The sequence below is a fragment of the Perca fluviatilis genome, chromosome 18 (genome assembly GCF_010015445.1).
Source record: "Perca fluviatilis chromosome 18, GENO_Pfluv_1.0, whole genome shotgun sequence".
Classification (NCBI taxonomy): domain Eukaryota; kingdom Metazoa; phylum Chordata; class Actinopteri; order Perciformes; family Percidae; genus Perca; species Perca fluviatilis.
The window spans coordinates 25856441-25882617 of NC_053129.1; the positions used below are offsets into that span (position 1 = coordinate 25856441).

General features: G+C 39.7%; 1 protein-coding gene across 1 annotated transcript; it reads right to left on the reverse strand.

Moving 5' to 3' along the window:
• Nucleotides 1-720: 720 nt before the first annotated feature.
• Nucleotides 721-25872, reverse strand: scara3 (scavenger receptor class A, member 3). The gene is made up of 12 exons (XM_039782499.1): nucleotides 25340-25872; nucleotides 15516-15551; nucleotides 14553-14594; nucleotides 13518-13637; nucleotides 11319-11399; nucleotides 9195-9313; nucleotides 8254-8498; nucleotides 7226-7445; nucleotides 5497-5585; nucleotides 3463-3655; nucleotides 2724-2901; nucleotides 721-2651 (listed from the first exon to the last, which is right to left on the reverse strand). The coding sequence occupies exons 1-12, from the start codon at nucleotides 25344-25346 to the stop codon at nucleotides 2176-2178; spliced, it is 1806 nt and encodes a 601-aa protein (XP_039638433.1). The 5' UTR covers nucleotides 25347-25872; the 3' UTR covers nucleotides 721-2175.
• Between the last annotated feature and the right edge of the window lie 305 nt (nucleotides 25873-26177).

Below are 26177 nucleotides of genomic sequence, written 5' to 3' on the forward strand. Positions count from 1 at the left end.
ATATTTTGTCTGCAGGAGGTCTCCCTCACCACAAGCAGAGAAATGGTCTGACGTGTGAATAAATCATTCAAATATTCTGACCTGTAGGCTATAAATCTAATCTTCATAGATCAGAAAGAGCAGCAATTTTTACGCCTTTGCTTCAGGTTTCTGAGGTGAAAAAAGCTAATGATTTAGGTCAAATGTTCCATGCTCATATGCAGTTGTAGGGACTGCAGTAATACAGGATTAGGGTGGATTCTTGAAGGAAGTTTTTGTTGGAGATCAGGTTCCTAACATCCCACAAGGCCTGTCATGCTCCAGTACCGAGAATGAGAGGGAAATGTGAAAATATTAGTCAGCAAGAGATCAGGGCAGCCTGCTGCAAGGAGGTTATCAGCTGTTTTTCAACATCAACACACCCACATACGACTGTTTTAGACATTAATGTTCGCTGATTGTAAGATTAAAATATTCTTTAAAGTATTTTTAAGAGGATAAATGCTTTGCGTAAGCATAAAAAATGTAAAAAAAAGTTACTATGAACTTCAAAATGTTAATTGTAGGGCAAATTTCTGTCGAGTACCTATGTTAATGTAAAGCAACAGTGTAAATCTAGACGCAAACCTCAAAAATCTAATGGGAGGGGTTTGACATGTGTTTTGAATTAATGGCTACTCCTTTTCCCCTTACAGGGCAATGATAGCATTCTGCTCTGGAAGTACAGTAAGACACTTAAACGAGTGTTAAAAAAGCTTTATTGAAGTTCGATGCAAGCCAGTCGCATCTCATTACAACACACAGGTTTACAAAAATAGTACGTTCCCCTTTTTGTAAGACGTTTTTGATGTAATATAAAAGGTTATTATGTATGTATCATAAAACCTAAAACCTCTTACTGTATTAACATAACATTATTCTGTTATCACAAGTGTTAATAGTCTGGTGTTGTATAGTTTATTACTTCAAACAAAACATTGTTATTCATTTATGTGGTAAATGAGTGTCATGACCTTCCTAGCCTTCATACCTCTTACAATGAATACTTCAACATTTTGCGAAATATGCTTATTTGCTTTCTTTCCATGAGCTAGATAAGAAGATTAATACCACTTTTATAAGGTAGAGTGGTATCCATCTTCTCAAGGAACTGAAAGCGCCCGGGTGTATTTCCCAAAATGGTTTCACAATCGTGTCAACGGGAATCAATGAGAGAGTTACTTTCTTCACTCTTACAGCAACAATAGAAGCAAATGTTGCAAACAATGTAAAACGAAGGTCATCAGAACACAAATTCAGAGGCCATTCATTTAAACCCTTATCATTAAAGGACAGCTTTGCCCAGAATATGGAAGAAATGTCTTCAGAGTACCTGCTCTGAAATATCTGTAGAAGTTTTCACACTTTAAGAACCAATAAAGTGCCAGCCATTTGAAAAGGATGTGGCAACGTGTACATAATGTAACAAACAAAGAGATATATTTTCTGTGCCCATATAGTAGTGCATGGGAATGTAAACCTTTGAGTAGTCTGGATAGGAAAACACCAACACTTTAGTCCAATTCTGTGGTTCACAGCTCTCCTATTTATTATGCCCCAAGAGACTTTGGTGGCTTAACAACAACCTCAAATATTTTCATCACTTCCAGTACATTCAACTAGGCAAGACTTCAATAATACATGTGTTATTTTATTCCTTTTAATCTCATCATCTAAGTTTCAATTCTGGTAAACTCTCATACTATGTCATCATATATGGATGAAGCTTGTTGTCTTTTGGTATTCTTTGGCTTTTGTTTACAAGGAAACACTCATCAAAAGTAGTAATGAGACACGTGTCGTGGCAGTTTTCTCCACCATGTTCATATTCTGTCCAAACACATTTCTGGCCTTCTTCTTTCTCACTTTTCAACAACAGTTCAATTCTGTTTTCTATTTTCTCGACCTTCCTCTTGGTTCATTTCATGTGGCCATGTCATAATATCAGGGGAATGCCTCCTTCAAAGCGCCATCTTGAATTTGATTTGTCGCATTTGTTTATTAAGTTCTCGATCGTCTTGCATAATCCCATAGAAATAGATGATTGCGTCTCCAGTCACAATGGATGATATTCCTTCATCTATCTGTCAATAATTCTTCTTTGTACCGGTCAAATCACCTCTGAGTCCACGTCTTCGTCCATCTTTCTACTGTCTCTTAGACAGCAGGAGTCACGGTCCACTGCTGGGTGTTGATTCGGACATGGGGGTACGGCAAACCTGGAGGTCCAGGGGTTCCAGGTGGTCCAGCTGGCCCTACTGGCCCTGGTTTCCCCCTTGCTCCTGGAGGCCCAATAATGCCTGGTAATCCTGCCTGACCCTGGATCCCTGGAGCACCTGTGGCTCCTGGGGGGCCTTCTATACCTGAGGGGCCAAGGTCACCTTTCTGGCCTTTCTCACCAGCTGGTCCTGGCGGGCCAAGAGACCCTTTAGCTCCTTTGATTCCTACTGCCCCTCTATTGCCACTGGGGCCCAATTCACCTGGTGCTCCTTTGGGCCCAGGAGAACCCTTCTCTCCGGTCGTTCCACGGACTCCTATAGGGCCTCGGTCCCCTTTGCTCCCAGTCAGTCCCATGGGTCCTTTTGAGCCGGTCTCACCACGGTTTCCTTTGGGCCCTGGTACTCCAGGAGCACCTATTAAGGATGACGGTGAGGTTAAGTTAAAAAATAAAGTGCACATTGCATATATGGCAACATCTACTGTACCTTTTAGTATAGTGAAGTTCTTTATGAGCTGGATATGGTGAACATCCACAAGCTTCATCTCCTCCATCACCATGGACAGGTTCCTGACGTCCACGTCCAGTCGGACATTCAGTAACATGTTTTGCTGTCTCAGTGTGTCGGCCAAGTGGAGGAGTAGCAAGACCGTGTTGTTCAGGTTCTGCACATATAGTATGAGGAGGAGGATGTGAGGATAAAGATAAGAAGCAAAATGAGAAAATCTGTAGGAACACAAACACAAAGAACCGGCAGAGTAGAAGGAGACAAAGGGAAGGAGAAATTTGCTAAAATAAAGTAAGGGAAATTTCATTGGCAGACTGGGCTAAGTGTCAAAACTTACAAATCATCTTAGCTTACATTTAAGCTAAGTGATATGTCATCACTGTCAATAATATCAATAAAAAGTGCATGAGCATTTTTAATGAACAAATCAAAGATACTTGCTAGCTATAGCTATCTTTTTATTATTTTGTCCTGAAGTATCAGAGCTCCAGCTGCACATGGGTCATCAGACACAACTTTACATTTAATGAGCTCACACACATTAGAAGTTTATCCATGGTAAGGTCCCCTGGCTCTATAAAAAAAAATACTTTTCAAGTATGGTACTATATGGTTTACTATAAAACATTGAAACATATAATCTCTCACTGTGCAGGACTACAGCTCTCACCTGCATTCTTACATAAGCAAGAGGAAAGAAATCTTTTGTGTTTACTACCTGTAGGTCTTCAGTGTGTCTGCCCATGCGACTCTGGCAGGACGAGCTCTCGATGTTGATGTACTTGTACATGCTCTGGACATGGCTCACGGTGGCGTTGATGCTGGAGGAGATTGTGTCGATCTCCATCGAGATGGAGTTCAGACGACCATCCAATGCAGAGAAACGCTCACCTGTCCGGTTCTCATAGTACCTAAAGAGGGACGGTTGAGGATGGTAACAGCGTCTGTTTTTACTTTTCCTGAATGATAATGCTCTGTCTTTCTATGCCTGCATGTCAAGTGTGTGTGTGTGTGTGTGTGTGTGTGTGTGTGTGTGTGTGTGTGTGTGTTTATTAACACATTATATATTGATTGTGTTGTGGGGACATCTGTTCACAATGTCACATGTGGGGACTCACCTCCCATCGGAGAAAAAAAACTCTGGTCCCCACAAGTTTAATTATTAGGGGTGCACGATTCAGAAAATGTCATGATTTGAGTCAATATCGATTTTTAGGCTCAAGATTCGATTTTCGATTCAAAAATGATTCTCGATTAAAAAAAAAAGATTCACAGCATGTAAATGTAGTTACTTTTCCCATGTGATTGCAGGAGACATACAATTTAAAACAAAAGAAACACAACAAATTCAATGTAGTTTGATTTTACTTTATATGTCTTCATACAAAAATAAAAACATTTGCAACTAAAAACTGCAAAGTGCCAAGCTTTGGCCAGCTTTCAAATACATTTAATTCAAGTATAAAATAAAACTGTTAAATAAAAAGAGCTTTTCATTCAGAGTTCGGTGGGAGTTTAGAGCGTTGAAAGAGTGCGTTGGTTGACTGGCATGTTAGGTACTTTAAGTTGTTGTTCGTCCACGTCTTTAATGTTAATCTCTGGGTGATGGTGTACCATGTGAGTTCTCAAGTTTCCAAAATACTTAACTTTCGCTTTGCAAAGAGTGCATATGGCATGATTCCTATCAAGTTCTGTCTTCCCCTCGAGGTTATAAAAGCCGAAATGTGCCCAAACGCTTTCATTTGCCTTCAATGAGGATGGAGCAGGTTGAATAAATCTTTCTGTGAGGTTTGCCGTTGTTTGCGCTGACTAAACTACTTCTGCTGCACTCGTTCTTCTTTTGATTATGACCAGAGTGCCCAGGCATCAGTGTGAATTTGACGTAGTGCCATCTATGGGAATGGCGAGCTAAACTAATTTCAGGACAATAGTATACACACTATTACAAAACGAAAAAAATATATAATATAAATAAATTTTGAATCGGTAGAGCTTGAATTGCGATACGTACTGTATGTGAATTGATTTTTTTGCAGACACCTATTAATCATTACTTAAGAGTTGACTTTAGGGTTAAAGCTATAATTTGACTTATGATAAGGTGAAGGTAATGGTAGGGATCAGGCATGAAAGGTTAAGGCTGTTTTATGCTTCTGCGTCAACTCCATGCTGTAGCTACGCCGTCGCTCCTATGGCATCGTTCTGCGTCGGGGTTGCTTTGCATTGCGGTGCATTTCACCGCCATAACTCTAGGGGGTGATAAGTCTGAGGTTATTTGCGAGGTGTCTGCCAGCCAGTTTGTTATGTTAGAAGCAAACTTTAGCACAACTGCCCACAAAGTTTGCTGGCAAAGTGCTAATTTCAAAACGTTACTGACATATAGACACTTTACAAACGGATAACCCCGTCATTGTAACCAAAATATGTCTGAGTTTATTTGCAAAGCTTATGTCAGTGAACAAGCATGTTGGTACTCCCCACAGTAGACTGCTTGAAACACCGACTATCAACACACAGGAAGAGTTGACCAATCACAGTCCTTGCAGTCTGTGTCGCCTTAACGCAAAGTTATACATTTTTGGAGGTGCACATCGAGCTATGGCAGAGGGCTCGGAGAGGGGTTCGCGGCAACGCAGAGGGGTCTGCAGGGGTACGCCTGTGACCGAGCCCGATGCAGAAGCATAAAACAGCCTTTACGGTTCACCAACATAATGTCCTCTCATGTGTTGTAGTAGTAGTACACGTGTGTTACCTGGAATGGTAGTGAAGGTCATGCATGTTCTCCTCGTGTTCATCCATGAAAGACGTCACATTGTCAAGCTGCATCTGCAGGTTCATCACCTGGAGGAAATACAGACATATGTTATATTTTTCCTCATTGACAAACCATAAATTCTCATATAAAGGTCGTTCATTAACAGTGTTGTAACAAAATCTTTGAGGCGAGTAAACTTACCTGAAGCCTACAACAACAGCACAGTACAACAGTCATGTTATACTAACCACTTTGCTGCTCTAAGTTTATATTTTTAATAGGGCTGTCAAAATTAACGCGTTAATATTTGCGTTAATTTTTTAATATTTAACTCGTTAAAAAAAATTAACGAAATTAACGCAGCTGTGTTTGTTTACTTCATGTGGCGGCTGAGAAACGTAATACGTCTCCATAAGAGCAGGCGGCGCTACTCTAGGAGGGACTTACCTAATTGAAGTAGGCCTACGGGCCAGTCAAGAGTTTAAACATGGACCAGTAAGATCCCAAAAGAGAAAAAAGATGATGTGTTAGAATCCAGAAATGAATGAGCACGGGCTATAAACGGGACCGAGTACTAGTTCCGACATCTTGTCTCGTCAGGAGAGATGCGCCACCGGTAAGCTGCAGTTTCGCTACATAGAGCTACAGTTTAAGTTTGATTTGTCTGTTGCGCTACTGCTGTGCTGCCGATATGTACGTGCGCGATTTGTTTGCTTGATAACTGTTACGTTGGTCACGCTGGTAAAACCTTATTTGCAGTCTGATGTTTAACGCTGTCGACTCGATAGTATCCGTGACTATATTCCAGTAAATGTTTGAAATTGGTGCGTCTCACTGTCACACAAGCTACTTCCTGGTTGCGGTGCTGGAAGGGAAATGTAGTCAATCGCTTTACATTGGTAATGGATTGCTGTGCACAGCGTCGCTATCTAAAACTACACTCAATGTTTTCACTTGGCTTCTCAATGTTGGCTTTACGCCAACATACACCTTTGTGGTTTTGGGTTACTGGTTTCATGTGTAACATTGATATTGATATTGATGTGCATTTCTGTGTTTAGATATATGTGCTTTGCTTAGTCATTCAGATTAAACACTATATATATTATAATATTTATGATATTAAGTACTGCCTAGATTGTAATTTATATTCTCTCTCTCTCTCTCTCTCTCTCTATATATATATATATATATATATATATATATATATATATATATACACACACACACACACACACACACACACACACACACATTTGTATATTATTCAGAATATGGTATATTAGGTATGTGGCTAATATTGGGGGTGGTGACAAAAATCTGCTCTCAAGTCGGACAGTTTCTAGCCGTTTCAACAGCCTTCAGCAGGACTAAATAAGCCAAATTGTTGCTGCTGTTGTTCTGAAAGATATTAAACATTCTGAACTTAGCAGAACCTTTCCTTGTTTGTTTTCTCTTCATATTTGCAAAGTTAAGTGATTTAGCATTTAAATATCCATTACTACAAGCTTCTCAATTTAAAAACGTGATTAATCGCGATTAACTACAGCAAATTGTGCGATTAATTAGTTAATTTTTTTTAATCGATTGACAGCCCTAATTTTTAATAGAAATACCTCTTTGATAAACCTTTCAATTGGTCGTCATTTATACTTGATTTGTTTTTACATTAAAAGCCTACCAATCACAGCTGTTCTGTTTCCTAAAGTAATGCACACACACACACCTGCTGGGTGAGGTCGTAGTACACCTCAGTGAACGTGGTGATTCTCTGGTGATCTGCTACAATGCTGTTTTGGAGGAAGCGCATGGTTTGCGTGGTGCTGCTGGTGTTGGACTTGATGGTGCTCAGAACTCGGCTGTAGTCCTGCCAGTCAGTGGTCAACTTCTGGAGGACCAGAGTCTCCTCATCTGCTTTCCTCTGCAGGGCATCGATCCACATTGTACTGGAGAGCACAGGAGAACAAAGGAGACATGTGAGGTGCAGTGTTCACAGCTTTTTACTTACTATGGAAGCAGCCCAAACTAAATGATGAGTAGATATTTGAATAAACCACTACTAAATGTATCTACCTTAATGAAGGAAAAACACATTTTCCTTGTTAATAAATCATGTGCACGTTGCAAGACATATCACCCCATTTATATGTATAGTAGTATTTCAAAACAACTAAAAAAACAATGGATGATAAACTCCATTGGTCACATTCTACAGTAGGTTTAAGCATTAGCATTATGTGGCCCAGCCATGCCTTTTTTGAAATCCAGTTGTTATTCTTAATGTCCTTCATTCTTAATGGCTTTCATAAATAATGATTTGCTTGTCAGAAAATTGCAGTTGCAGCTTTGACTCTGGCTTCCTGTCTGCTGTCAGCCACTGATTTTAAGTTCTCACTTGGCCAGTTCACTAAAAGGTCATCACAACACGTGAACATGTAGCTACCAGATGTGATAATAATCTATTGTACCATCGGGTTCATAAAATCATATGAATACTAGTAGTAGCAGTGTTAATTTTGTTAAGGAAAATTGTGGGGAAATGTTTTTTTTTTTTCATGACGAAGACGAGAAGTTAAAAAAAACGAATATCGCTGACAAAAACAACTGACTGAATGGAATTTTAAAATAAAATCTAGAACAAAATCGTATCCATTTTTGTAGAAACAATCGAGCAGAAGAATTTATGTGTCACATATCGATATCTGGGTTTAGAGTATTTGGCCATCTCTCTCTTCTCTACATCTCTTCATTCACCTGAGTGCCACCGTCGTGTTGACTTGCTGCGCTGTAGCTTTGATGTCGTACTGATCCTCTGCCAGCGTCTTCATTTTCTCCTCAGTTTCCTCGATCACGTCCTTCCAGCCTTCCACCCGATCCAGGTATCTTTCCAGCGACTGGTTGAGAAGTTTGATCGACATGAGGTGGTTTTGCATGTCGCGTGTCAGCCGGTTGCTGGTGGTCTTTAGTGTGGTCTGGGTCTGGGAGGCCTGGTCAAGGACCTGGAGGGGGACCGGGATCAAAGAGGCAGAATTAGTGATCAAAACCTTTTGTAAACATGGGCTGTACCCAGGTTTAAAAAGCAAAGAATGTGAGGATTTGCTACTTTTCTTCGTTTGATAACTTAAAGTGCTCATATTATGCTTTTTGCCGTTTTCCCTTTCCTTTATTGTGTTATATATCTTTTTTTGTGCATGTAATAGGCCTCCAAAGTGAAAAAGCCCAAAGTCCACCCCACACTTACCATCTACATCAGAAAACACTGTTCACAAACTGCTCCAAACAGCTCTATTGTAGTCCAGCCTTTACTTCCGTGATGAACGTGCGTCACTTTGTAACACGCGTTATAATGCTCGCCTAGCTGCTAGCGTGGCACGTCCTCATACTCTGCAACCGACTGTATTGCTGACCTTGGTACTGCGCATGTGCGACTCCCAACAAAGATGGAACAGAAGTGAGATGCCTCACTAAGACAGATAGCTAAACACACAGGGTGAAAAGAGGAGCTGCAGCAATGTGTAGTACAACAAAAATATGGTGTTTTTTGAAAATTAAACCATGTAAACCTATTCTGATATAACCTCTAAATACAATTATGAACCTGAAAATGAGCATAATATGAGCACTTTAACAAATTAAATGTCTTTGGGTTTTAAGCTTTTGGTTGAACACAACAATCGACTGTCACCATAAAGTACCTGCTCCTGTCCCAGTATCATTCTCTGGATGTCTTCAAACTCCCTCTTTAGCCTGCTGATCTCCTCACTGTACAGAGTCACATCCAGACAGGCTGAACAGTTAGAGGTGGAGCTCAGACCTGAGAGACGGAGTCAGAGAAAGGAAAGGAGAGTAGATGAGAGACAGTGAGGCAGATGGATGAAAGTTCTAGATGTATTTATATCATATACGAGCTTCTGGTAACCATATGTGTGAGAGAGAAAAAGATCTTTTGAGCTCCCCTGACATCACACTGAATCATCTGTACTACACACTTCATGAATGACCTTATGCGACTCTATGTAGTTAAAAAAACAATCAGACCACAAGGTCCATTTAGTGGCTGTTCAGGTTCATATGATTTTCCTCAGCAGATGGGAAGTTACTAAATGTCACCAAATGTAATTTTAACTTTACCAAACCGCTACTAAATGAACATTGTTGTGAGATCTGTGGTGGAATTTCCAGAAACACCATGTTGTAGTATGATGAGACTAAGGGAAAGCTTAGACAACATCAGGCCGTTGATAGGTCACAGGTCAGGGGACGAGAATATTCGGCCAGTCTCTAATAACCAAACCTGTTCATGTATAATTATGTTTGTCTCTACAGATTCAGGGAATCAAGGCAGCTGCATGATAAGGGAATGTTTTGTCTCAGGACTGTCTCCTTTTGGAGGTCGGTGGGCCAGCCACACTTTAGCATACTTCCCAGAGAGAGAGAGAGAGAGAGAGAGAGAGAGAGAGAGAGAGAGAGAGAGAGAGAGAGAGAGAGAGAGAGAGAGAGAGAGAGAGAGAGAGAGAGAGAGAGAGAGAGAGAGAGAGAGAGAGAGAGAGAGAGAGAGAGAGAGAGAGAGAGAGAGAGAGAGAGAGAGAGAGAGAGAGAGAGAGAGAGAGAGAGAGAGAGACTGAAATATAGGCTTTAGCATCTGTGTTTGGGCGCCTGTAATATCTATGTTTACCTTAAAGGTTCAGCTAAACATAACGCCTCCAGCATGAGTTTAAATACACCTTCAGGAAGACAGGAATTTCAGAGAGTTGGGACGGCACTGCACGATACCACATCGTGGTTAAACTGTACTGCCTGCTTAAATGTCTCCTCGATTGAGTGTTCATTAAATGCTTTAAATATTAAATATTTCACGTATGTGAAATGAGTTGTGCTGCTCGTTAACAAGATTGTTTACTGTATGTAAAATCTCTTTCTAAGCCAACAGGAACAAGAAGGCCTTAAAGTGCTCAGAAAAAAAACTGGTGAAGAGGGCTAGCTCTGCCCTCTGGATATTATAGAGGAGGAGGGGGGATGTTAGCCAAGCTGGCATCAATCATAGGCAACACCTCTCACCCCCGGCACGAGACTGTGAGTTCCCTGAGCAGCTCCTTCAGCAGCAGACTGCTGCACCCTCAGTGCAAGAGGGAGCGCTACCGCAGGGCCTTCATTCCAGCAGCAGTCAGAGTCTTTAGTACAACATTATAATGTAGCACTACTGGCTGTTTCTGCAACACGAGCCATCACTTCACAATATTCTGAACTACGCATATACATTTTTTCATTACTCTGTGTCACCTCCTACTATGCAATATGCCATTTCTATTCATCCGCACCTTATCTCATCTGTAAATCTGTATATATGTTTTACCAGTCTGTATATAATAAGGGTGTTTATAGTCCTACATATTACTATTGCTATTATTACTCTATTTTTTCTATTTCTTATTATAATTTTTGTTTTCCAACATCTATTGAATGTGTATTTATCTTATCCTTTTAGTGCTGTAAATTAATCGATTTAGGAAACTTCTGAACTACTTCTGCATAAGAGTCTTTCCATTGCTATTGTTTTCCCATAACATGGGTCAATGAGGTCTCCCTGACTCAAAAAATGACCATTTGCGGACGCCTGGTTAGCTCACCTGATAGAGCGGGCGCCCACATATAGAGGTTTACTCCTCGACGCAGCGGCCGTGGGTTTGGCTCTGATCTGCGGCCCTTTGTTGCATGTTATTGCCCCTCTCTCTCCCCTTTCAAGTCTAAGCTGTCCTATACAAATAAAGACCTAAAATGCCCAAAAAAAGACCATTTGTGAGTAATTGTAGCTACTTCACCTTCTATTCTTTGCTGAACCCTGGTTATCGTGTTGTGGTAGACCGACTCCTCCTCAGACAGGTTGTCAACCTTCCTGAACACTGGAGACACAGCAACATTGATTAAGTTAAGATGTTAAAAAAAAAAAAAAAAGTTTAAGGGTTATAAAATGTCATACTATCATTCCTGAGTTCAGGAATTACATTTCAGTGAAGAAACATGGTATTGTGAAAGTCAGTGCAAGGTAATTGAATTAAACATGCAAGTAACCATGCAAATAACCATGGAGGGTGGTTCTGAATGCTGTGGAGTGGATAGAAAAATGATTAACATCAGCAGTTGGTGTTAACAGGACATAGGAAGTATTTTAAGGAGTAAAAACAGGAAGTTGTAATTTAAGCCCTGACAACAAAACACTGGAAATTTTCATTAGCTAACAAATGTAACCAAAACACTGATGAATTATGGTTTAGCCAGCCGGCCACATCATGCTCTCCCAACATATTTCCCAAGAGAGCAACAACAATTTAGCGAGCGTGAGGTTCTGTGTGTGTAGTGTGCATTTGTGAGAGTGCAAGTTTGTATTATGTCTATTTTTTTTCTTCCGCACATCCTAAGCCCTGACTCAGGGGATTAATGCAGGTCTGTTTCATAGTGTTTGCATATATAAATGCTTCCACATGCATGCACATACCACCTGCTCTACTGTATTAGCTGCTGTGACAGTGATGCTGAACATGGCTCGGGGCTTTTGGTAAACTCTGTGCAACAATGCTTAAGCAGTATTCTTATAGTTTGTGTGTAAATCAACCACTACAGATTTCTACACATTCATTACCAGCAGTATTTTTTTTAATGCTTTGGATGTTATGACTTGGCAAAATGCATTTTTACTCCAAACTCTTCATTTTTTCCATGAAGCAAAGGACCAAAACATATGTTAGTTTGTTACTTAACAGATTTTTGCTGAAGAATGTCTATTTTTTTCTTTTATAAAACAGATGTTCAGCAGGGAACAGCATAAAATCAAAGGTTATTTGTTTCTGTTTTTCCTTGTCCTCATGCACAGTTGGGAGTTGCAGCCAAGTGAAATATCTTCTGTTTATACTTAAGTTTCCAGGGCTTTGGTGTTGTACAGCTGCGCTGGAAGTTTACACAAACAATGTGAGTTCTGTTTCTGTTTGTAAAAGCAGTGATTTTATATAGGGTGGTGCGCATGTTATATGTGTGTTGGCATTAGTATTGTGTAAATGTTGATTCAATTGTCTTTGCTGATGCTCAATATACTATATAAAAATGTTGACATTTACAAAATGATCATTATGTTTCCCCAGAATATTGATCTTGTCCCCAGGATGCTGAAATGCTCCATTGAAATTCAGGAGGACACTCCATCTTTGTGCAGACATTTCACTTGGGAGCGAAACATGTCATATCATTATAATGTTAAACATTAACCTGCTAGCATCTGACAGCTGGTATTACTTAAACTCTTCTACCCTCACTATGCATGTACTCAATATTATTGGTAGTATAACTAACAAAAAATTTAGTTTAAATGTATTTATGTGCAGTATAAATATACACACATTTCCTTTCTCTCACTCTTTGACATCCAAACACACATTCACCAGTGTAATATATGGAGATCTATTTGGGGGATGGGTGTCACCAGTAGTCCTGTTCTTTTTTTCTTTTTTCTTTAGTGAGCTATTTATTTTTATTTAAGTTGTGGGATTTTACATCACTCTCACCAAGCCTCACTCTCTCTCTACTCTTGAGATCCCCGAACGGTAGTAAACGATAAAGATTTACAGCTTTCAAACCCAATAAAATGTGATGTGAAAAGCGTCTGTTGGTGCTGAGCAGCTGTCAGGTAAAACATGGCACATGGGGCCCAGGACCACATTCATTTGATCTATGGGAGTTACCGCAAATGGGCTGTGTTTTATTAAGACCCACACATTCATAGAAAAGTATGATCTTTTTCCCATGAGAAGCCTACTTCTCAATGGAGAGTGTCAGCATTAATTGGTAGAATAATCTAATTAAACACAGGGCTGTTGACTGCATCCAACCTTAGAGATCAGTGTATCTGTGGGGGAGTCAGGGAGATAATATCTGGGGGATTTTTGGCTTAGAGACTTTTACTTCACAGGATTCATTGATTTTAACCTGATTGTTAAAACAAATTTAAAAATAAAAATAAAAAAATTCACCAAGGGAAGCCAGCACTGCCACAGTAATGATGAGTAATGCAACAAATCCATAGAGGACTTTGACAGCCAGCTGGAGAGAGTGGCTCTGCTGGCACCTCATACAGCCACCTCTGCTACGACCTGGAAGAACAAGAATTAAATATACACAGAAATTAAAACGATCAGAATATGATAAGTATGTGCGCCTACATTTGACTTGATGTGATTATTCAACTTTGTTGAAATATGAGTTATAATATGAGTTTTTGCTGATGATACAATATAAATGTATTACAATGTAATAACAATACATGTGCTTAAGTATGAGACGTAAAAGTATAGTACTCATTATAGGAGAATAGCCCTGTTTAGAGTGTTATGTAACATTATTATTAGGGCTGGAAGTACTGATTATTTCCATTATTTATTAATCTGCCAATTATTATCTTGATTGACCAAATTAATGGTTTGATCTATATAATCTCATCACAATTTCCCAAAGCTCAAGTTGACGTTTTCAAATTACTTATTTTGGCCAATTTACAGCTCAAAACCAAAAGTTATTTAGTTTACTATCATAGAATACTGAGAAAATGCATTTGTTCCTTAAACATTATTAATCTATCTAAAATTGTTGCTCATTTTCATACTATAATGTATATCTGATCATTTTCACTGATAGAAGCATTTAAATGATGTATGACTGAAGTGGAGCTAATTTTAACAGCTTTAGTAGTACTTTAATCTCTAATGATGCAACATATTTTATCAGATGTTTTGTTAGAAAAATCTGAATCTGAGAAATTGTAACTATAGCTATTAAATCAATAAATGTAGTTGAGTAATTATTTCCTTCTGAAATGTATTGGAGTGTTGTCATCGCAGTCATACATTTGTGTATACATTTATACACAAATAATGCACACACATGGCTTGTGTGTACACAGTATGTCATTGGTGGAAAAAAACATAATGCAGATTACATTATTTACATTTGTTTATTTAGTTGTAGTTTGACAGTGTGTGTGTGTGTGTGTGTGTGTGTGTGTCCTTAACCTCTAAATGAAGGCATTTCCTCCTCTCCAGTGAAATCCTCCTCTGAAAAACAAGGAAAACAATTCATACATGATAATTTGAAAACACGATGTTCTACTACTGACGAAATATTCATGGAATATAAAAACTTTAATATTTCTTTGGAAATACCTAAAAGGGAGTCACATTATTCACTCAGCAGCACAGTTCTTGTAAAGAATGCAAAAAAATGTCCCAAAATTATTTTAAAGTGCTCATATTATGCTTTTTGGCTTTTCCCCTTTCCCTATATTGTTACATATCTTTTTTGTGCATGTTATAGGTTTACAAAGTGAAAAAGCCCAAAGTCCACCCAAAGGAACTTACCATCTCCAACGGAAAACACTGTTCACAAACTGCTCCATACAGCTCTATTGTAGTCCAGCCTTTACTTCCGTGACAAATGTGTGTCACTTTGTAACACACGTTATAATGCTCGCCTAGCTGCTAGCATGGTACTCCCTCATACTCTGCAACTGACTAGCTAGCATTACTTACTGCGCATGTGCGACTCCCAACAAAGATGGAACAGAAGTGTAATGCCTCACTCTGTAGCTAAAACAGAGAGCTCAACACACAGGGTGAAAAGAGGAGCTGAAGCAATGTTCAGTACAACAAATATATGGTGTTTTCTGAAAATTAAACCACATAAACCTATTCTGGTACAACCTCTAAATACAATTATGAACCTGAAAATGAGCATAATATGAGCACTTTAACATATAATGGAAAAAGCATGCCTAAACCTCATTTACTTTTCTCTGAAACTTATCAAGATGAATCTTGCAAGATCAAATAAGGGAGGCAAACACTAACAAAAGATTGTGAAAACTCAAAAGTGTAACTTCTCAGTTGACTGTACCACATTTATCATGTGGCCGATGATCACGTATGACGAACTGGTTGACATTTATGTTTCTTAGACAATAGAACTGTGATCATTACCTTTGAAAAGCTGGTTCTCGTATCCTCCATAGTTGTCTGCCAAATAAGAAAGAAACAGAGAAAAAAATAAAGGCATTTAACTGACTGAAACCAATTCTGCTGGAGCTACTAACAAGATGTATTGCTCCTGTCATTAATCATACAAACCTCACAATCCCCCACAGCCTCCCCCTGAAGTCTCTGCATTTTACTGAGCATATTCAGCATGAAGCTGCTATCTCAGCACAATAAAAAAGGAAGGTTTTTGTTCTGCTCAAATGTTTTCTCTGCTCACTCAGGAGGAATCAGCCCCACAGTGGTGGAAAGTATGAGAACAGTTGTTGGTTTTGTGTGCTGATTCTGGTGGGAGTATTGTGTGTCTGAGGAGGTTGTCATCACACACTCTTTGCTCAAAAGGACTGAAATAAGAAGCATGACGTCCACAGAATGTAACCAAAGGGCCTAATAAACCACACAAGGCCTAGAAGGATACATTCAACGTCATGTTTTCATAACTGTATATAACAGTAATGGACTTTATGCAACATGTCATTAACTGCACACCACCCAAACTGGTACCCAACTCCACACCTTAGGCACTTTGGGCCCTATCTTGCACCTGGCGCAGTGCAAAGCCCAACGCAAGTTTCTTCGCTGGTTTAAGACCAATGCAGTTGTCAATTTCCCGTCCAGCGCCCACGTCGTTTAAATAGCAAATGCACCTACACCCATCTGTGCACCCATGGGCGTGCTGGTCTTACAGGGAGGTGTGTTCAGGTGCATTCTTGGCGTATTGCTATCTTGAGGCAGCGGAAAATGATCACGACATTGACCAACAAAAACCTGGTCTAAAGTCAATAGCGCAGCATTTCATTGTTATTTTAACAGCACATTAGTCAATGTTATTTTAACAGCACATTAGTAAAATGTGCACGAAAACTATGCTTGTTACACACACAGGGTCGAAAAGATAAAAAATAAAAAATATTACAATGTGAAATAGTATTATTGTTATGTTATTATGGTTACTGGCGCTTTCACTTCACGTACGGGCAGATCAGTTTCTTCTCCTGAAAATCTCTCATTCCTGCTTAGCAAATCTGCCATCATAATAGCAATGCGCTAACGAGCCTGGCTTTTAAAGGGGTACAAACGTATGTGCTTAGATCGTTAAAATAGGGCCCTTTATGTTAAGGAAGCAAAAACACTTGGAGCTGCAGGGGAGGCTGTTCCTGAAGGAAAAGAGCTGGGTAACATATTCATATACACTCATAGACAGGAAAAAAGAGGTTTGGCAGGTTGCTGACAAGCTGAAGAGAGACAGTTGGACACTGCAATGGTGTTGACACTGCCAAAGGAGCTGGCCTTAAAGCAAACAGTGTCAGACTGCGGAAACATCGCTGTATATGGTTGCACGTTACTGCCGACCTGTTTCTGAAAATGAGCACAGTTAAATGACTTTGCAATGGCGTTTCTGATCGTGAAAATGTGGAAAGTGTGTTGACTGAGTCTAGACAGATGTGATGTAATCTAAAAGGAATATTCCACCAAAATCATCAAATACTCACCAACTGTAAGCTTTAAAATTGCTCTGAAAGGTTTCAGGATTTCTCCTTGTTGTATATTAATGTGCTTCACGTTAGCTAAGGCAGAGAACTGACGCCATGCTTGGTATCAGCTGCTCATTCATCATTTCACTGATAACATCCAACAATAGTTACACTGGTAATACAGCAGCCTTTATAATCTACTACCTATTTTGGTGAAAATATGGCTAAATATTGGAACATAGTAAGCATACGATGGTTTGAAAGGAACTGGGTTGCTGGGTTGGAATCCATTGTAGTCGTTTTGGAACGAAGGTGTGATACTCATAAAGTGTGACTTGTGTTTTCTGTCACTCCCACTGTGCAACCTTAACTTCCCTTTAGTGTGTTTTTATGTAAGTGAAAAGTTGGTGTAACTGTAAGTGTGGATTTACTCGTTTACACTTCATTTTCAGTTGTAAAAGGATATTTTATTTTTCAGTTTTATTTCATTTCTCAAGCCAGTAAAAAAACAAAACATTTTTGAAACCAAAATGTTTGCTGTAGATCAGTATCTGTGGTTAACCACATAATCAGTTCAAAATGAAGAGAAGTCTGGCCTCTCGTTGGGAGAGAACAAGAGAAAAAATGTCTGGGAAGTGAATAAAACCAGGAGCAGTTGCACACAATGTCTGATGAAGATCTAAAGTGTCAAAGACATCATTTGTCATAAATAAAGATTTTTCAAAACATTCGTATTCATCATGTATTCCACACTTCTACACGACTGTTTTAGTGCAAATGTTTTACCTTAAACTGCATATTCGTAATCAAAGTTTACCTTCGTTCACTGTCTGTGAGAAGCAAATTACAGTCTGCACGTACTGTAGCATTATGGGATAGGTGGTGACACAAACAGGGATGTTATTTGAGAAATATGCTTCAACCAAACAAAGAAAAAGAAATGATAAAGCCCATGATGTAATCTTCTTAAAAAAAAGTTTTTTTTTTGTAAAGTTTAGATAAGTATACAAACGCCACAATGACGTGAATGTTTATTTCATTCAGCGGTGGAACAGCTGAGGGGTCTGAGTCACAAAACACTGAGGCTGACATTATGATGGAGGGAGGAGAGAGCAAAGTAGGAGAGGTGAAGGCAGCCATCTTTAAAGAACTAAAAGACAGGAATTAAGAAAGTACGTTAAAGATAGAAAGTGAGAAAGAATTGCATGTCCACGCAGAATATTTTAAAGTGAAAAATTCGGAAAACTCTGTCGCTGCTTTGGTGTTGCCAAAACATCTTATGATAGTTCACAAGGACAAGGGGAGGGCTTTGACTTTACTGTTGTGCTTCACAGCAGCTGTTTCAGCAGAAACAAATTCTGATAAACCAATATACACTACCTGCTCAACAACAAACAGCAGACATTTAGCAGCTAAAGAGAGTGAAGACCAACGCGCAGCATGAATATTGGACTTTTGTTGGCCAGCTTGCCAGAAGCATGACAAAATGAATGCTAATGTTGATCCGTGTCTCCTGGAATGGTATCAACTTTATAAGATGATTGAAAATGTGTTTACAGCTTGTTCTGCTCAACCCAAGTGGCCAAAAAAGTTAACTACTTTCAATTGTGGAACACAGATATCATTATTCTGGGTTCCAGTGGAGAGTTTCCATGTCCCATATGGTGTAAATCCTGTTTCATTGACTTTCCCACCGTGATTTAAATACATTTCTGGGGGGAAAACTGAATTCCTGTCATTTTTGGACTTCTGTGGTATAAAAATGGTTGGATTCAAAGGTTTGAATGTCAGCACATTATTCGCTATTGGAAGCTGAAATTCCAAAATATCCTCATCAGTATCCACCCTCAAATATCTGGCTGCTCCTCGTTTATGTTTCTCTTCCTTCACCTCCCTAGTTCTCCTTTTCTGTCTCTCCTCATGTTTCCGCTGCTCTCTGTGGAAAGAACCCTCATGTCTGTCTCGTTAGTGAGGAAGTGGACTTGTCCAACACTCACAGAGCAGAAATTATCTGATCTGACAGCAGCAGAACAACGGCCAGGTCACACCTACACAGTCAGGCAATGGCAACACTGAACTACTAAATCAGTGGACATACTCTTTCTTTGTCAAATTTACACTTCAATTTGATTATGTGTCAAAGTTTCAAGTGAGTTGTACTTCATCAACAACCTCATTGGTCAGAAATTTGGCGCAGCAAAGCACAAACACGGAGCATCTGCCCTTCATGACTTCATGACATGTTTAACAGATAACACACTTTACTTTCCCGAGTGGGATCAGACCATTCAAAACCACCATCAACAAGGTCCAACTGGTTTGGATTTGTGTGTTCTTTTTTGCTAAACAATCTGCATCAAGGGACAGTTTTTTTCTTTTAATCTATGCCTTTATTCCTGAGGATTACTGGAGAATTGTACTTCTTTGGGGCTCTAAAAGTTATTGAAATATAAAGGGGCATTCTGAGAATTAGCAGAAGACATATGCAATAAGTCACAAATACACCAACCTATGTACCTACCTTAGTAGTAGTAGTAGTAGTAGTAGTAGTAGTAGTAGTAGTAGTAGGAACTACTGGGATGCACTACTTACAAACAACAACCAGCAATTCTGAATGTCTTTTGGGACCAAATTCTGCAGTATAAAGAAACTTGAAAAGAATGTAATAGACAATAAAACATATTCTAACATTTAACCAGTAGAATGCACATCTGACAGTAGAAAATACAATAGAAAAGCTTTGTTCTTGACAAATTGAGAAATACAGTACATTCTACATTACAAATCTGTAATGCAACATAAATTATAATATGAAATGTTTGGATTATTTGCAGCAGTGAAAGACCAAACTAGACATGTTTTGGCTGTTTATCCAGACAGTGAGGTAGACTGAGGATGGGAAATGTTCGCAGCTTGAATACACTGCAGCAAATATGCACTTGTGCTGTGACAAGAAGTAAATATTCAGTAGGGATGTGTGGAGTGGCTTGAAAAATGGGTTTTCAAGAGTTTTTTTTTTCTCCAAAGGATGTAGTACTGAACAGTGGATAATTCAATAACAGTACATCAAGATCAGGAAAATGGCCACATTTCCCAATTCTACCAAGAATACTAATAATATCACAACGCTATTAAGTGCAGTTTTAACATCTGGTCCCTTGGTTTTGTAATTAACCTTAAAAGCAGCTAACCACTCTGCACTGGTCAAGGTCCCTGAACTGAAAATAACACTGCTGCTAGCCACAGAAATACTACAATACCATTATACGTAGTATTTGGTGAAATAAGAACTACACTCCACGACCGTAAGTATGTCGACACCCTAACATTACACCCAAATGTGATCGTTCGCCTTCCCCAAACTGTTGGCAAAAATCAGATAAAAGATCTTTACACTGTACTGATAGCTCCTAATTTTTTAAAGTTAATAGAGCAACATTTCGATCTAACTGGGATCTTTTTCAGGCCTATTGTCAAATCACCATCACAAAGTAGAACAATGTAGCTAAGAGAGTTTGAGCAAACCTCAGAAAAAGAGAAAATAGGAATACATGTTCTCTAAAAAAAAAAAGATAATCCCTACAAAATCCTCTCAAAAAATGCTTTCAAAGCAACATTATATTCTTAACCATTCAGGTAGGAGCTTTTTGTTGTTTCAGTCAGTATACTGTACTGCATATTGCTGGGTCAGATGGTGTACAGTGGACCAGCCACCACACCTATGAAAATATCAAGGTAAGCAGCATAAAACAGCCCACACAGGATATGAGAGGGACATGTTACAGGTTAGTTTACAGAGCTTTCCTAAACATTTCTGATTGTTTCTAATCAGTTCCATATGGATACATGTACAGGTGAATGTGGGTATCAATTACAGAATTATCCACAGGGTTAGGAGCAAGCAAAGGCAAGGCTAGAAACTTCATAAAGTACAAAAAAACAAAAAATTCAAGTATCAGGATGTTGTTCTTCACCCATATGGAGTCACTCAGCCCTTCTCCCTCCATTGTCTTTCGCCATCGGACCTTTGTGTTTGTGAGCGCAGCGCCAGGCCTGTAGTTGAGTCAGCTAACCATCAGCACCACTTCATGTCTGTGGTTCCTCTGTGGTGGTTCCTCTCAGGGGGTTTTTGGACTTTCCAAACCCCTTCCCCAGGCTGTCCCTCCCTTTATTCCCCTCTGGACTTTACTTTCGCCATGGGATTGTGCAAAATGTTATCCTTGGTGAGTAGCAAGTCCTGAATGTCCGTGCAAATAGAGATGCACTCTCCATATAAAGATGCATATAGCAAACATGAAATGCAGTTCCATGTTCCTGTCATTAATTCATTTAAGTTCTTTTGACCAGAAAATTCCCCTCAAGAACCTCAGCAAGTCCCAGCGTTCAGTGAAACCAGGAGTCACGAGATGGGCCCTGCTCCAGATCAGAGTGGCGGTCTGGACCACAACCCATAAAGCCAAATGAGTCCCTTTCTAACCCTCTGTTGACATCCAAGCCATTAAGGTGCCCCCTGAATGGAATGTGTGGTCTCCTCGCAAAACTATAAACACCTGGTATGTGTTGCTGCAGATTGAAAAGCTGAAGTTATGGACGGGCTATTACAAGAAATTGTTCTTTTTCTGTGGTTCGGCAGTGAAACGGGAGATTTTCACGATCCCATAAACTTATCGTGTTTTTTCAGGACCAAAACCATCTTGGACCGCCAGGCTGAGGCACAAAGACAAGCCTGGTTAGGTTTACAGGGCTTCAAGGACAAAGGGCGTGTACTATATTCTCTAACGCCTCTAACTATTTTTTACTTGCACAGTCAGACTAAATGACCAAATAGCGTTGGTTAAGTTATGGTCACTCAATCTAAACTGCGTGAATACAGCTCACTCTGAAACACCCACATTTCTCTATGTATGCAGACATATACTGTATAAAAAACAGCAATACCTATATGTTCAACAAATTGTCAGCTCAAATGATGAGTGCTACTGTAACTTCCTGTTTACATAGTTGATTGTATTTGATTTTTAAGTTTTCATAAAGCAACCTCATCCAGTTAATCACTAATTTGAAACTAGCTACTAGTTAGGAAGAACTTTGAAAGGACTTTACACACAAACAGGAACACTGTTGACACAAAGTTATAAGCAGAGATTTTTCTGAAAACCAAAAGTACACGGAACTATACGTGGACAGGAGTTTCCACTTACCTTTTGCCTTATCGGTATAAAAGTTACATGTAAAAGTAAAGAAAAGCTAGTAAAAATAAACAGCTGTTATCACTAACCAAGCTAATAACATCACTACCTTCTTAATTAAGTATTGAGTTGCTGCACACTCAATATTGTTATGTGTATGCTGCTGGAGTTGGTGTAACAACAGAAAAAAGTCCAGCAGAAACATTTCAGAAAGTGAATCCAAGCGAGCACAAATAAATAAATTAAAAAGTGAACACTGCATACAGAGAGAACAAGTCAATATGACGGTCTCATTTTCTCTTTTCAATTTGATTGTAAATTTATAAGGCTGCCACAGCTAAAGTGGATTTGAAAACAAGAAAATCCGTCTCTTTGTGTACTGTACCTCCCTTTCTCTTCTCACTCTTTCCTTCTCCTTTGCCAAACATACACCTGCCTCACCTCCTCTCACTCCCCCTCCTCTCCAGCCCTGTTAGGAATGTATGAGGCAGCATGTTTAGTTCTGGTCAGGCAGGGCTGGACCCACTCTCAGCAAGACTGGAAACCACATCAACAGACCTCCTGTACTGTTTGGCCGAGGAGAGTACTGTATATGTTCTTCGGAGTTAATTTGCCATAGCCTCGTAGTTGCTAGGTTTAGGCAGCATCTCTCCTCAAGACTCGACAGGAGCCACAATTGAAAAGAAACAATGTGTCAACTTGAATTTTAGTTTTTAGTTAATTTCCTTTTTACTAATAAGCTTTACGTGATTTCCTGTAATTGGTCATGTAAAGTAAGTAAAATCCTTCACACTCTTCAAAGTCTGAAAAACGGCACTAAAACCCCAAGAACCCACATCCTATAAACAAATAAAAAAAAAACATATTGAGCAATTGAATTATTAAATGCTAATAACTAGAATATTAACCTGCACCTAAATACATGTTTTTGCAACTGTCTACCACAGATGGAAATAAAACACAACTAAATTATTTTGTAAAAGCTAAGTAAAAGAAGAAACTATGTAAAAAATAAGTCCTTAATTTCCAACAGAGGAAGTCATTTCAACCAATCTAGTTTGCCGGCAGAATTGTTGCTACAAGTGTTGCTAGCAGACTTCATTGGCTGTAGCTAGCTAGTTTAGTAAGCTAGTTGGTCAAACAAGTCTATATCCACGACGACGTTCCATTTCCGGGATTGCTCCGGTGCCGCAGGAAATTCCACCGGATGCCGGTCTTTTCGCCAATGTCCGTTTACTTCCGCTTTCTTTGTGTTGGAATTTTGGGTTCCGCCATCCATTCCGACATACCCCCACTCCGACATTGACGTTAATTGTCAGAGTGGTGGCACTTCCATTGTTATCAAACGTCCCACCACTCCAACAATTTTTTTTTCCATTAGGTTTAGGGTTAAGGGTTAGGGTTAGGGAATAGCAGCATGTCGGAATAGCGTCGTCTGAATAGAAGCATGTCGGAGTGGCGGCATGTAACCTGGAATTTAAAACTCTGGTGGATTTACGAGGACTATGGTTAACTGCTCCTCAGATCTCTGCAGGGTAAATCCAGACAGCTAGCTAGACTATCTGTCTGAGTTTTGTCTCGCACGACTAAAACAACTTTTGAATTACACGTTCCACCTAAACAAGTTCCTTCCCGAGGCTATTTTGTAGTGGCTCCGTGTGGAGCTTAGCGCCGCCCATGACGACTGTGATTGAGAAATGTCAATAAACCAGAGCACGTTTTTCTCCCATCCCAGAATGCTGTGTGGACTAGCCAGACCCTCCTCCGCAGCGTGTGGAGGAAGGTCTGGCAAAGCAAGACTAGTCAAACACAGTCTTCAGCTGGCTGTTAAATTTTTACAGCTGACTTGTAAAAGGGATCTTAAATATAAACTTGATGGCCACATACATGATATCGTGCTAAAAGGCAATAGCTGAAGCGACGTCCCGGGCAAAAGTATCTTTACCACTTGATGATCTATGTAGACGACATGTAAGAATCAGAAAGCAATTTATTGCCACAGTAGTTACCCTACACTGAAGCTAATGCCAACTAAAGAAACAGCGTTGTTCTTGTATTGCTGTGTAGAGCCAATTTGTTCAAGTATAATAAGGAAAAATGTAAGATCAGATTGGCGAAACAGTTTTCAAATTTAACGTTACAAGAGAAATATGGCACTTAGGATGATGACTAAATGATCATGAGTAATGCTATCTTAAGTAACTATGGCTGGGGTTGCTGGAGTGTAGTTACAGTTGCTATATGATTGGATAATTGCTGTTTGGGTTTAGTGAAGGGTCAATTAAAATGGCACTCAACTGAAACACCATAACAACAAGATCCAAGGAACGACAAGTTTAAAAAGGGAAAATAATACTGTTAGAATTCAGTTAACAATAATAAATACAGGAGTAGATCCATGCCAATGACTGTTGGTAATGAATATGGCAACACTTCTTGACATCTTTTCAAGCTGCTACCCCACATGTGGGATTAATTCCTGCTACCTCTCTGTTTTCCCGTCTTTCCCACTGTATCCCTCCATCTCTGCCTTTCACTTCTCATACTGTACGTCTCTTCAAAGCCGGTGGCAGCTCTCCTTTCATGCCGTGTTGTGAAAAAGCTTGAATTCAGATGTTATGCTTTCACTCACCCTCTTTAAAAGGGGGTTATTAAGTCAATCTGCGGCAGATTGGCAGGGCTAGAGAACAAATATGTTTTATGAAATGGGACTGTGGTGTGTGTGTGTGTGTGTGTGTGTGTGTGTGTGTGTGTGTGTGTGTGTGTGTGTGTGTGTGTGTGTGTGTGTGTGTGTGTGTACGCACACACATAGAGATTTAAAGCTGACTGATCAAAGTCTCACATCCAAGAACAACAAACCGACACTTTCTCAGGATCCATACTGCCAAGATTCACAGCAGATGTGGTTGCTAGTGCTCTGCGCAGGTGCCTGCCTGCATGCCACAATGACACATGCTGTTCCCGTCTACATTTTCTTTGTATTTTTGGCAAATGCACCAGGTATTGGTAAGAAATGGTTTTTTGTACGACTAGAGTAGGAAGATGGGATTTGTAGGTGCTCAGAATTAACACAATATATCAGAATTAATCAGTAAAAATACTCTACCTTTCATGATTCCTTGCTCAAGAATCCTTTACAAACAACTTGTGGTCTAGTTTGCTGATGCTCAACTTGATAGTGGTGATATTGCAGTCCTCTGTACGTTTCTCTTTCACAAAGCAAGTGTCCAGGAACAACAACAAAAGGTAGTCTGCAACGTTGCCAGCAAACTCATTCGTGAAACATTTTCCAGTCTTCCAAAGAAGGCCCAAAAGTCCAAAAATGTCTTACTTCCACATATTTGAAAATTGGTGAACAACAAGCAAACACTCCAGGATACAGCCACATTAAATCGTATTCCATATGGGCAAAAAATGCACCTCTGCAACCTAAAAAACAGCCTGCTTTCTAGATTACTTCAAATATCCTTGATCGTCTATCAGTGCTATAGGTCAAAGCTCCTCTAAAGTTTTGAACATGTGTGTTTGCCTGCAGATTTCTGGCATTATACCTCTCCCATCCAGAGCCTGAGGAAACTAAACCTCCTCAGACAGAAACCATGTGCAACTTTAGAGAGGGAGGGAGGAAACGGAGCAAGAGGGGATGGAGAGAAAGAAGAAGGGTGGTAAGAAAGTGAGAGAGACATGGGAGGGGAACAAAGAAACTGGAAAATGAGGGAGGGACTGGAAAAGGGACAGGGTGAAAAAAGAGAAAAGGGAGGGAGAGGGAGGGACGGTCCGTGTTTTGTTGAAAGTCAGTTTTGTGGCCGAGGCTAATTGCTAACAAATGTTTGAACATTGTGGAGTGAGCACCTTGAATATCTGTGGCCTTGGCCTGCGAGATAGGAAAATAGTTTCTGTGAACACACACACACACACACACACACACACACACACACACACAC